Source organism: Solanum pennellii, chromosome 1 (genome assembly GCF_001406875.1).
Source record: "Solanum pennellii chromosome 1, SPENNV200".
NCBI classification, from domain to species: domain Eukaryota; kingdom Viridiplantae; phylum Streptophyta; class Magnoliopsida; order Solanales; family Solanaceae; genus Solanum; species Solanum pennellii.
The window spans coordinates 97,045,386-97,059,432 of record NC_028637.1 but is presented as its reverse complement, the minus strand read 5'-3'; the positions used below and the strand labels follow the sequence as shown (position 1 = coordinate 97,059,432).

General features: G+C 29.6%; 1 protein-coding gene and 1 pseudogene across 3 annotated transcripts; both read right to left on the bottom strand.

Annotated features, from left to right (window-relative positions):
- Positions 1 to 3,070: 3,070 nt before the first annotated feature.
- Positions 3,071 to 6,557, bottom strand: LOC107007864 (jasmonic acid-amido synthetase JAR1-like). Of its 3 annotated transcripts, none has more exons than XM_015206676.2 (5): positions 6,274 to 6,557; positions 5,440 to 5,735; positions 5,177 to 5,278; positions 4,022 to 4,809; positions 3,071 to 3,689 (listed from the first exon to the last, which is right to left on the bottom strand). In XM_015206676.2, the coding sequence occupies exons 2-5, from the start codon at positions 5,733 to 5,735 to the stop codon at positions 3,151 to 3,153; spliced, it is 1,725 nt and encodes a 574-aa protein (XP_015062162.1). In that variant the 5' UTR covers positions 6,274 to 6,557; the 3' UTR covers positions 3,071 to 3,150. The 3 variants fall into 3 exon arrangements, with proteins under 3 accessions (XP_015062162.1, XP_015062161.1, XP_015062164.1); XM_015206675.2 differs by having other exon boundaries at positions 6,357 to 6,557; XM_015206678.2 differs by lacking the exon at positions 6,274 to 6,557 and adding an exon at positions 5,918 to 6,227.
- A 5,562-nt stretch (positions 6,558 to 12,119) lies between these two features.
- LOC114075776 lies at positions 12,120 to 12,205 on the bottom strand (annotated as a pseudogene).
- Between the last annotated feature and the right edge of the window lie 1,842 nt (positions 12,206 to 14,047).

Sequence of the window (14,047 nt, the reverse complement as noted above, 5' to 3'; positions counted from 1 at the left end):
GGGGGGGGGGGGGGGGGGGGGGGGGAGAGAGAGAGAATTTTAGGGTTTACTATTACGATTAAAATCGATGTAGATTTAATTCAAAATACTTAGGTGATAACTTTTTATTTTGGATTAATTTTAGAAGCCTGACTCTGATTTTTAGTTTCGTGACATTAATCTCCTTTTTAATTTACAATCACATTACTCTTTATTTGTAGTTATTTATATTAATTTTCAATATATTTTCCATGTTAGAATTAGTTTGGAAAGTTTAAGATGAAGCTTATGGTGGTAGTAATTAGAAGGAAGAAATGTAGAAAAAAAAGAGATCAATTATATATTAAGCATTAAGCATATACCCATAGAGGGTTGTGATAATCTGGATAAAATTTGTCTCGTCTTGATTTGAAATTTTATTTTCGAGCAAGTATAAGAAAATACTATAAACGTTCTATCATTTAATGGACTTATACGATTCAAATTCAAATTCAACATAATTTAATCAAAAACGATTACAGAATTAAATGGATCTACCATTTAATGAGACTAACACGACTCAAATTCAAATCATCATGATCTAACAAAACAATTAGAGAACCAAATGACTACAAAGACACCAGATAAGACTTACACGACTCAAATCTAAATTCATCATGATCTAATCAAATGATTAGAGAGCTAAATGACTACAGAGACACGAGATAGAAAACGGAAATACCAAAAACCAAGAAAATCACAAAGCATAACCTATTTCAATTATGCTTTATACACTTGAGCATCTTCCAAGACATAATCCTAGAGGAAATCTTAGCAATAACACTCAATTTCAACTTCTTTTTTCTTCCTCCATCAACAATCTTCTTTTGTTTCTTTGAAGCATCAATAACCTCTTGATTAACCCTTGATGATGAAGCATTAGCAGATTGAACATTTCCTCTTATAGATCTATTATGATATGGAAAACTCATGAATTTTTTTTCAATCAAAGAGTATATTGAAACCACTTCATGAGAATCATATAATGGGCTACCACAATCCCATGTATTCTTTTTTTCTTCCTCACCACCTATTTCTTCAATTTCTCCTGTTTTTTTCTTCATGGCAACACTTGCCATGCTCATTATATTGATAATTTTATGAGATTTATGTGACAAAAAAGGTCATTTATATAGGGAAGTCTATTGGCTGGATTTGATTAAAAGTCAATATTTGTCTTAACTTGGAGATTACATACCTAAATTTGATCAAAATACAATGCTTCATATTGTTATTAGTAGGATACTAGTCTTTTAATAGTAAGTTAAATATGTACATTTTAATTAATTATGTTGTAATGAATGTTTACTCTCTTCCAAAATAGTAGTCACATTGTCAAAACAGTCAAACTTTTTGACTAACTTTCAACGCTAAGTTAGATTATATTAAATATTTTTAAATAAAAATTTAAATATATAAAAATTATATTAAAATACTATAAATTATAATTTTTTTGTTTTTTTTTTTTTTAACTAAACAAATATTGTTCCTTAGATTGTACGCGTGTAAGAATATCAAGACTAGACTTGGGAAATAGAGAGATTGGCCTCCATGGAGGAGTCAATTTCATAAACGGTTTACATCTTAAAATGTCAGTCAAAGTTTATAATCAATAACAAATAAAAAAACAGAATGAGTACAATATTGCTATGATTAAAATGAAAAGATTATCTTTTACTATTGTTGTCATGTTTATTTTAATTAATCGAAATATGACCAATAAAATAAAATTTTAAATAGTCAACCATTTGAATTACTAAAATTCTCCTTATTTCACTTCTTATTCCCTTTTGCTGTCACATTCTTTTTTTTCATTTGCGGGTTGATCTGAATTCTAAAATATTAACTATTTACTTTATTATATTTCACCTTTTTACCTTCTTAGGAATTCTAATCTTTGTTTGTGCTATTTGCTTAAGTTTATCATCATTAGAGTCACATTTCTTTGCTCTATATATAATATATCGAACATGATTTATTAATTTTATTTCATCATAATATTAGACCAAGAGCTACAATTGTTTTTTTCCTTCTTATTAAGGTGTCTTCCTTTCTGACACATATTTATATGGTTCTACCTCTAAAAATGTAGGGATATACGCCAAATTCATGTACTTCCTTTATTTTTATTAAATAGAGTACCAAATAAACCATGTTTTAGTCTTTTCAATATTGTGAGAAGTCAAATTGGTAAAAGAGAATACTTTCTCACATTTTTTGAATTTCGAAATTAAAATAAATCTATCTTTAATCATAAATCTTTTATATATCTTTTAAAATTTTGAATTTGTCAATTATCGTGACTTATAATACTATTTACGTAGTTTATAAATACTCAAACTTCATTTAAAAAAAATTGAAGATTCCATGAGCTAATTCCTAGTCAAACTTAAGTTGTTTGAATCTCAAAAAATAAAAAGTATCATATAAATTGAGACAGTGAAAATAATACTTAAGTAATGTTAAAAAAAATAAAATTAAAATGCATATTGCATGTATTGTGAGACATCATTTGAAGAGGCCCCTACAAATTGAGTCACTTCCCTCAATTGGTTAGACACTTCACATCTCCACTTCAAATTACAGACAACTTAAACCAAATAAGGATCACATTATTATTAATAAAAGAACCACTTTCCTGTCCAACCAAGACATCTTCTGTTTCATGCTCCCTAGGACATTTTTAACATCGGGAACGCTAGGCCATGCAGTGCGCGATTCAAATTTAGTCTGAGCTCCTCGAATAAGCTATTGGATTGAGTGTTATTGCAAATGATGGAGAATATCCTTTGAAGTAGGTTAGTCAAGATTAAAGTTGAAATCACAAATTGAAACTGGAAGAGACTATCTTATTTGTATGTCAAATGCATCATGAATGAACATACAAAAATAACATTATGAGTACAAACTTCACATAAATATATATTTAAGTACAAAATTTAGTAAACTTTTGAACAACTAACTTCTTTTTTCATTCCTAATATAACTGTGTATACATTTCTTTGTTAGTATCTTTTGGAATGATCACACAAATAGTTATGAAAGATCCAAATCAAAGAGCAATGCATCAACTTCTTCATACAACTCATCAATTTTGTACAATTATTAATGATACATCCAAGTTCAACATCATCAGTAGGCAGTACTAAAATAGCTCTTGACAACATCATAACATAGTATCTGTAGCAGTCTGCTGTTGTTTTGACCAACACATCTTGGAGTCTTGAACTGGCTAACAGCACCTCCTAAGCCTACAAAATGATCTAATATCTTATGAAATGTCCCCTTCTTCACAACTCTAAGCTCAAGTGCTCCAATTACATTGACCTTCCGAGACCCCACGTACCCTGCATCTACAAACGATTTGTCCAAACAATTGCAGCATTCTTGCAATGTCTCATCACTCGCTTCACCACTGAGTTCCCAGAAAACCACGTAGTGTCCTGGATCAGTTGCAACATTCACGTGGCTAGTGAAATCAACTACCTCTAGTTTTTCGTCTACTAAGAGCCTGGCTGCTGCTTCTACAGCTAGCTGTAAGTCTTTCTCAGTGTTCTTGTCAATGTTTATGCTTAGTATAAGATTGCTACGGCAAATGAACTGGAGTTCTGGTGTGGCATTGTGGAATCCTTTTATTTTCACAACATCACCGAGCCTGTAACGATACAACCCTGCATATTACATGTACAAACTTGTTCAAATTTTGGCCATTACTTGAAAAATCAAGAATCTAAAGCCATTAAAAGTACTCCAGGACTATTAACTATTAAATTTTTTTGGCAAGTTGAACATTTTATTCACAACTCACAAGCACCATCATGTACAAAAATATAATGGTTAATGTCCCTTCTCACCTACTGATATAAATTCCAATAATGCATATGGTACTCCCACATGAACCAATAATACATAATACATTCATGATGACAAATCATGTTTGCAACATAAATTCATATAGAAGTCACTGACACAATAATAATAATTTTGGTTAAGTAAATTGTACCTGCAAAGTTGGTGACAACAATTTCATACTCTTCACCTAGTTTAACTTCAGCAAGACCCACTGGTGTAGGCTCAAGGCCATCTAAATTTACCCTGAGAGGAATGAATTCGAAATAACCGATATTAGGAAGCACTGCATAAGTAACTAGCTCAGGAGGTAACTTAGGATTGACATTTGCACCAATCCATCCTTCAGAAGAACCATAATCTGCACTCAGTAGGGGTAGCTCCCCTGCATAATGCCTCAATTTCTTGAGGTAAGGTTCCATGGACCCTGTCATGATTCCGTATATGTACCTTGCGTTTGGGAAGAGCACGGGAATCAAACCGTACCAATTGCTTAATCCAGAACACTTATTATAAATGGTATCAGCCTGTTCTGGATCAGGCTTCAGTAATTTCATAATTGCTGATCTCATGGAAGGGACCGTGATTCGGCTAGAGATGACTCCCTCTCTTATGTCTGCAACAAGTTCTTCCCAGACTTGTTCGAAAGTTCTAAAAGCATGGACAATGCTATGGGCAAATGTAGAGGAGACAACTTGCACTTCGTCACGAAAAATAAGCCCACACAAGAGATGGCAGTACAAAGATTGGTGGAAATCAGGACCAAATATAACTTCATCAGGGCTACAACATGGGGTTTGCATTGCCCTCATTGTCTTCTTGAAATGCGCGTTACGATATACGTTGGTAGTTGCAGTTCCAGCTGCCAAACCTCCCTTTGTCTTGAACTGCTTGCTGCTGTAAATGAACTGCAATGCCTTCCCATTCTCAATTGGGAATTCTCTGCAAAAATGACAATAATTGAAAATAAGAATAGCTATAAACAGAACTCAATTTATTACCAATACTAACTATACTAATAGAAGAAAATAGTATGGGACGACCAATAAAAGAAAACTGTGACATTTAGTACTCCAGAATGAAATGAACCTATTAGGTGAAAACCAAAATTAATTCACTTTCAAGAAGATGTTAAGTATTGTGGCTTGAAGGTAAAAAACAAGAATAATGAAAATTTATTTTCTTGAATCAGCCCCACTTATTCAGATAGTACAAAGGAACAAATATGGAAAAAGACAACACATATGACAAAAATGACATTGCAATTTGCTAAGCATTATTTTAAGATAATCCACCAAAACTCCATTACCTATTCCTAAAAGCAAAAGAAGTTTTATATATCTGCATAGTGGATTCCATCAATTCATCATTGAAAGGTACAAACTTTGGCCTTCCCTGAGTAGTACCTGAACTGCAACCAAAAAAAAAAACTCCATTAACTTTCCAAGAAATTCTTTATACAAATATACCAAGAATCCTTTTTTTCTGGATAGTAGGCCGGTGTTTCAAATAAACCCTCGACTTAATTATAACGCGCACTTATTTCATAAATAAAAAAGGAAAAAGAGGTACCTTAATGAGATTGTTGTAATGGGTTTTCCAGTGAGAACAGGGGAAAGATCCCCATCAGCAATTCTTTGAATGTAAGGCTCTAAATCTTTGTGAGTGACTAGAGGAACACAAATCTTGAAAATCTCAGGATCAGTTCTTCCATTTAAACCCCATTGCTGTAGATACACAGTGCTTCCATTTTCTTCTAGTATTTTCTTAAGAGTTTCTTCTTGAACTTTCCCAGCTTCTTTGGTCAAAGCTTCAAATTCCTCAATCACTTCTTCTGGATCAAATTTCATATCTATCTTCTCCAACATCTGAAGTCATATAAAGTACAACATAAATTAAGCTACTTTTTAATCAATTAGTACATGCTTAAGACTTATCAAGAAGATTAGTAACTCAGAGTAAATTAAAAGATGTCAGAGAAAAAGGGTAGAACAAAAATAAGTTCAAAGTTGAAGAGGATTGGTAAGTATGAAAAGGAGAAAGTTCATACACTGGTCCACTTGGTCAGCTCTTAGAACTTAGTCAAAAAAGAAACACCCAAAGAAAAAAAAAAGATTTTCTAGCTATAGATTTGATGCTCTGATCAAAGTTCCATGGAATCTTGAAATAGCTACAAAAACAACAAGATTCAAAATGAATTATAAACATTTTGGGTACAGCAAATAATAACCCTTTTACTCCAATACTCCATTAAAAAAGAAGAATGAACCACGAGAATCACACCAACTCCAAAAAGTTGTTTCATTTTTTCAAGTCCTCAACATATAAAGATAAAAAGCAAAAGTTATTCGGATAGTAGTCATCAAGATTCAATAAACAAAAAAGGAAAAAAGAAAACAAATTTACCTTCCAAGAACTCAAATTCGAACAAAAAAAGACTCTACCTTTGCAGACAAAAAAGCAAATACAATATGGGGATTTTCAAATACCTGTAATATGGAGAGTGGCTAGAATGGAAAAAAAAGGCAACTCAAAATCAGTGTAATTGTCTATTGGTTAAGGTATTATCATCAATCACTATATAACACGACTTTAAAAAAGTAGTACTATTAAACAGTAATGTAATTTTCTTTTTCTCTCTCTAGAAATGATGCATAGGATAAGAGAGACAAATGACTTTTCTGTGAAAATTCTTTGGAATAGGGAAAATATATATACGTACCATAAAATGATCGTTTGGTACGATGGGATACGCCGGATATTCCATCTTATCTCATCGAATATAAAATTATTTTATTTAATTTTTTTAATGAAATAAACTTATTTAAAAAATTTACTCTTAAAATTTATTTTTTAAATAATTTAATCCGCAAAAGAAATGAACTTCTATAAGAATTTGGTGGTATTATATAAGATCTATACCCTGTTTTTTGGTCTTTCCTTTTAAATCAAGTGGGTCCTAAATACCAAGTTGAGATAGAACATTACAAATTAGTCCAAGGTTGTGTTTTTTCCTCTAGTTCAAAGTTTTAGATCTTTTTTTTTTTTTTTTTATAAAATTAGCTCAATTTTGATAAACTCGCTTTTGTCCACAAGCCCAATATTATGGTTCACAAGCTCAATATTATGGTTCACAAGCTCAATAGTGTATTTTAAAGGTATATATGTACTCATGTGGATCACATTACTATTTATAATTATGCAATATTTTTTATGTTCACGTGCACACATATATACATTTAAAATACACTATTAAATAGTGCAAGAGAATAAAAGCTCCTTTCCCAAAGTTTAATATCGTTAAAACAATTTTGATCAAAGTTTGAATATATTTCAAACTTTTTTTCCTTAAAAAATGATTGTAATATAGGAGTACTTATTTTTTTTTTACATAGTAAGAAGGAATATATAATATGAATGTATATTTATTTATTGATATATTCATATTAAAAATATGGGTCGAATATTTTATCCGTTTTCACCCGATTCATATTCAATCCGTCCTATGTTACTCGACCACTCATTTGTCACTCCTATCTAATCCCATAAACCTCATATACTGACTCCATCTCTCACAGTACATAATAATCTGCTAAATACCTCTAATAAATCTATTTATTTTTGCACTTCAATTTTCTGTTAGGGTGCATTGGGTTTGTTTAATTAACTAATTATATGATAAAGCAAAGCTACTTTGATTTAATTGGCATTAGTTAGTTGCGCCACAGAGGACTGTAGACTCCTCCTCGTGGAGGATATAGGAAATACAACTTTATAAAAACGGCTTAATAATTTAATTAGTACGTAAAAGATGAAATATTTTTTTTTCTTTATTATAATTAGTTAATGACGCTAAATTATCTCTTATAGGGAAAAATCACTAAGGTTTATCTAAGTAATAAAAAACGATAATGACTAAACTATTTTTTGTAAAGAAAAAGTAGTTCAATTTTGTTTAAATATCATAATAACGTTAATGACTATCTAAGTCATATTTCTTATATACTATTTAATAATACAATACAAGCTGAAGTACATGATAGTAATTTTAATTTTCGAAAATTCCTATTAATATCCTAAAATCCACCCCCACTAGGGGCTTCATGTTATGTAGCATGTTACCTTCTATGCATGTGTATATCGAAGAACTTTTAGTAGTCTAAAAATATACTTTCGATCGGGATAAATATCTACCTTTCAATATAATTTTAAAAAATTTATGTATCTCACGTAAAATTAAATAATTTCACATGATAGATTATTTTGGAGTGATCAATAAGACTAAAAAACCTCTCATTCTTGGTTAAATTCCATGTGGAAGTTATACATCATTAAATTATGTAGCATGTGAATATGATCACTCATTAATTCCTCCCTTGAACATGAATTTAGAACCATATATATATATATATATAAAGTGGAAGGTACTAGTCCACTTTCTAGTGTGAATATGGATAAAGGGTAGACTGAATTCTAGCTACTAAAAATGAAGGAAAAGAAAAGGCTCACTCTTTTTTTACTTTCTTTTTCTTTGCACTTTAATTAATTAAAAGAATAATAAGTACTGTAATATTAATCTAGAAAGTTTTTAAAGATGATTCTAATTTCTATTCTATACTTTGACAGGATATTGTGTTCAGGTCATTGACTAAAATTAACTTGAATATTTGCACATATGATGCATGATTTATGCTTTTTCAATTGTAAAAGTAGAGATGGAACTGTGCTTAAATATTTGAAGTTATTAATTAATATGTTTTTCCCCAAATTTCGACTAATGCGATTTTTTTTCTTGACTAATTTGAATTTCATTTCGTATTTGACTAAGTTAAGTAGATTAGTAAGTAGCTAGACGGATTTCATCGCATACTGCATTGATTAGAATCTCCAAAGAAATTCAAAGATTAATTTAATTTATTATTGACGGTTGCTTGCCCGAGAGATGGCGATCGGCAGTATTTCAAAGCGTCATAAGTGCATTAGAGCGTTATGGTTGTCAACTCGAATCATTTGAAACGAAATTGCAATTTTTTTCTTGTTATTAATAGAGTGATATTCTATGCTTTTGTCAAATAAAATAGAGAGAACTGGAAGAGAGAAGGAAAAAGAACAAATTAAAGTATTGACAAGTCTAATGGGAATGAATGATTAACACGTTGACTGCCTTCGATAGATGAAAAAAACCCAACCGATCTAACCTAAACCCAGGGTGGACCCCAATCGAAAGGCGCTAGACGGACTAAGGACAAGCGAGATAATTAAAGAAAGCAACTAATTAATCATATGTGTAAAACCTTGCAGCGAGGAGATTTATGAATATATTAAAGAAGGTCTCTCTAACTGGTGAAAAATAGTGGGTGTCCACTAACGATGGCCATTCTTGGCTTGGCTCCGATAACACAATTACAGGTTGGGTCGATAGTTGGGCACTGAAACCACTCAGACCTGAAGAATGTATGATGCTGGGTCAACGGGGGTTTTGTGAACCAACGGGTTGCTCCTCTTTTTGAAGTATCGGACCTCCTTTTCGTTGCCTAAGTTACACATTTGGAATACCCCATAAGGAAATTTTTTTTCTACTCCCCCCGATCTTCACTTTACGTCACACCGACTCCCCTTTAGTTATAAGGCGTGGAATTAGGGAATCCCTTTTAGATAATTTTCAAATAATATATATTATTCTTATGTCCCAAGTTACTTGGTGTAGATAGAATTTTAAGAATAAATCAATTTTTTTATATGTTTTCAAATATTTGAAGTTCTTATTATAGTGAATTTGTGATTTATAGTATTTTTTATGTCATATTCAAATTTTATATAGTACTTATTTTGCCCCAACTTATGTGACACTAAAATTATAAATAAGAATATTTTAAATCATTAATTACCATGATTTATAGAATTTTTAAAGTAATATTTAAATATTCAAAAGATAACCAAAAAAAATAATTACAAAAATTATATAAATACTCTCGACTAGAAACAGATACGTTAAGTCGTCAATCATGAAGTAACTGCTTCTAGCCTTTTCTATATAGTAGTAAAGTAATGTATGTGAAGACCCCAGAAAACTTCGATCAAAATTATAAAATCTAACGATTAGTTTTAAAATCATATGGCGCTACTATACAAAGTGTTTTAAAATTAGATGCGGATATAGTTTTTCTAACTCAACACTCAATTAAGCATTGTTCAATCTTTTTGTAGTATAAAGGATAGTAGATATATTAGATTAGTTCTAAAATATATATATATGAAATATCTAATTTAACAAGAAAATTATGAATTCACGTGAATAAGAAATCAACCATTGGGGTTTTAAAATTAAAACCTTAAATTATACTCCATGAATACTGCATTATAGATGCTTCATATGCTCGATGTAATTCATGCATTCAAGAACCAAGCCATTATCTTAGGTTTATTTCAGTATAATTCAATTATAATTATATATCTTACTCTCTCCGTCCGAAATTGTTTGTCATGTTGCGCTTTTCGAAAATCAATTTAATTAATTTTCAAAGTTAAATTAAATCACATTAATTCGATATTTTAAATAAAAAAATTAGATATTCTAAAACTACATAAATAGTACTAGAAATTGCAATTTTCTGCATATTAATATGATGAAAAAATGTATCTTAAAATGCTAGTCAAAATTTATATAGTTTAACTGTAAAAATAGAAATCATGACAAATAATACCGGACGGAGGGAGTACAGTGGAAAAAGTAATGGATATTCAGTGTCAAATTAAATAGTAACCCCATACACCAACCATTATGTTGAGTTAATTTTAAGATAATGAAAACAAACCACACCCACAGAAAAATATTATAATTCATTTACTTTATTTCCGATGGTGATGTGTATCAATACCATATTCAATCGAACTTTTAAAATCACCTTATATATTTTGAGAAGTACTAAAAATGAAAATTAATTTTTGTATTTAATTAATAATTTAAAAAACAGTATTCCTAAATAACAATTAGTGTTTAATTAGTTTTTAAAAATGTAATTTTAAATATATTTACTCCAAAGGGGAGAAAACATTTTTTTTTAAAATCACCTTATATATTTTGAGAAGTACTAAAAATGAAAATTAATTTTTGTATTTAATTAATTAATTTTAAAAACAGTATTCCTAAATAACAATTAGTGTTTAATTGGATTTTTAAAAATGCAATTTTAATGTATTTACTCTGAAAGGGGAGAAAACAAATTTGCTTCTATTCAAAAGTATTTTTTATCTTCTCTTAAAAGCTTCGTCAAATATTTCAACTTTGAAAAAAAAAATATTTGTAATTTGAAGAAGCTTGACTAGCCACTTTAGAGTCAAAGTTTAGTGGTAAGTCTTTAATTAAAGTGCACTTGTATGACCAAAAAAGTAAGATATTCCTATTAATTAAACTCCTAGTTATGGTCAAGCTATATGAAAACTTACTGTATATAATACATACTCATCACGCATCTATTAATTTACTGCAAATCCCATACACGAGTATCATTTTTTAATGCAATTATCATTTCATCCTCAAAATATGAAGACATAAGAAATATAAAATATTGGTCACACATCTATTAATTATATACTATAAAACTCATACGCAAATATATCTTTTTTTAGCATGATTTCATCCATAAACAATAGAAATTTAAAGTGGTGAATAAAAAAATTAGGGTTCCATACATATATATATTTATTGCATTATACACTATCATATAATGGTCATCCACATATAGAAAGTGTTGTTAACATCTTGCATTATATACACTTACTATCATACAGGGTCATGCACGTATTGAAAGAGTTATTAATACTTCAAAGATATTGGTGCAATAAATAAAACTGTTCATTTCTTAATTAACTAGAAATTTAGGACTCAAAATTTTGAATATGAAACATTTTTTATTTGAACGCTACTCCTGAGCTTCAATGCAGATACCAATTACTGAGCGGAAAAAAAACACTATTGAAAGTGGTTGGTTCCACTATAATAAGTGTAATGTTACACTTCTTCTAGAAGAACTGAAGCTATCACACCAATTAGGTCCTATTAATTATCGTTACAGTAAAAATTTATTTGTTTGTTTGAAATGTTAAATAAATTAGATTAAAGAAAATGTATGACCATAAAAAGATTACCATCTTGCAACTCATATTAGAAAAAAAATATTTTCCTCATTGTTAAATAACTTGTTATGATAACTTTTTCTCGGGACACCATTCATTATTATTTTTTATTTTTTTTAAAATTTGAATCTTTTTTTGATTTATGTGTTGTCCTTACGCAGGGACCATGCTAATTTATTTTATCGGATGTCCCCAAAGGGACAAAAAACTTTTATAGAAGTTTTTACACCATTCATCATTAGCTCTGCAACGACTTTATTATTTTAGTCTTGAATATGCACCCAAAACATCTATCTATATTTCATATATTGGAACCATAAAAAAAAATCAATTGACATCAAAAACTCATATTAAAATCTTAATTAAATTTAAATTATATATTACAAAATTCATTCGAAGATAACGCTCTCGACTAACCATTCATCTTTGCTGATTACACATATGGTGAGAACTCAGATAAGATCCTGCAAATCTTTCCAAGTGGTCCACCCTCCAAATTTCCATATACATACACCTAATTACTTTCACTCAATTTCCCCATCTCTTAGATGCCATAAAAGCCAGATTAAAAGAGCCCAACTTTTTTTGGATAACGTCGTTATCATAAATGCAAATATATGGGGTTCTTTTAGGTAGCTGGTTCGATTTATTTTTATTTGTTTATGGTTCAAGTAAATTAAATAAAATTAATTTAATATTTGAAATTTTAAATTTTAAATTTAGATGTTCGAAAATTATATATTATTAAGTTATTATTTTTCTCTTAGTTATATGATTTAAATAACATATCTTAAAATATTGATCAAAGTTTACATAGTTTAACTCAAATTTTAATTATTTTAAGAAAAACTACTTTATTAGATATATATCACTATCATATATATTAATCTTACCTATACTTTCAAACAATTAAATATATTTCCACTTTCTCAATCTATACACCATCTATTGAGAAGTATACATTCAAATATGCATATTTCTGAAAAATAATACAAATTAGTATTCTACATAAACATTCGCGTATAGTCACTCAAAAATAGCTTAATTATGCTTTATAGTTGTAGTTTGTTAATTATGATTCGTAATTACATGTTATAGAGAGGAGAGTGACGAGCGAGATTGGGAGAGGGAGGAGAGAGGCGAGAGAGTGGGAAAGAGGTAAATTGTATATGCATTTGTAAATTTGGCGAGTGAGATTGGGAGAGGGAGGAGAGAGATGAACGAGTTTTGTAGAGTAAGGAAAGAGGCGAGCAAGAGAAGGAAATAATTTGTATAGTTCGCAGGTACGTTCGTATAATTCGCTTGTTTTTGTATAATTAAGTAATATAAAGTCTGGAATTATACAAACATAATAAAACTCAAAATAACGATAAATATAAACATAAATATATGAACTTTATACAATTATACAAAATATATTATACAAATTACATTATAAAAATTATATTATACGAAATCCAAAAACTACACGTTTATACAAACTTTTAAAAGTTATACAGAAAAAAGATTTAATGTATATGGTGACAAAATTAAAAAATCAAAGGAAATCATTGTCATATAAAAATACGAACCATCGTATACAAATACAAATCAAACAAAGAATTGTTAGTTGTGAATTATACAAATGTGAAGAATTATACAAGCGTGACTAATTATATAAACTCGAAGTCAACCCGCGTAATTAATGGTTGATATTAGTCAAGAGTGACAACTACAGCAAAATATAGCTATGATGAGTAATTAAATAGTATAAATTTGCTTAGCCGCGTAATTTTCCCTTAATTCACACTTTTAATGACAAATTTGTGTAAATCTTTTGCTGATTTTGGACACGCCATTAATTTGGGCTTTTGCTGCTCTGCTGCCACAGTCTATTATAAAGCCCAAACAATCATATGGGCCAGTCCATCATAGACTGATGAGTCAAATGGGCCTAAATAAATCATAAGACTCCGGGATGATCATCTCAAATCTCAACTTACACTTATAAACTTTGGTATAATTTGTTAATATATATATATATATATATATATATATATATATA

Coding starts and splice junctions, on each gene's coding strand:
- LOC107007864 (XM_015206676.2), bottom strand. CDS start 5,735: ATGTTGGAGAAGATAGATATGAAATTTGATCCAGAAGAAGTGATTGAG. Junction 5,279..5,439: donor ATTACAACAATCTCATTAAG/GTACCTCTTTTT, acceptor TTTTGGTTGCAG/TTCAGGTACTACTCAGGGAA. Junction 3,690..4,021: donor TGTTGTCACCAACTTTGCAG/GTACAATTTACT, acceptor TGTAATATGCAG/GGTTGTATCGTTACAGGCTC.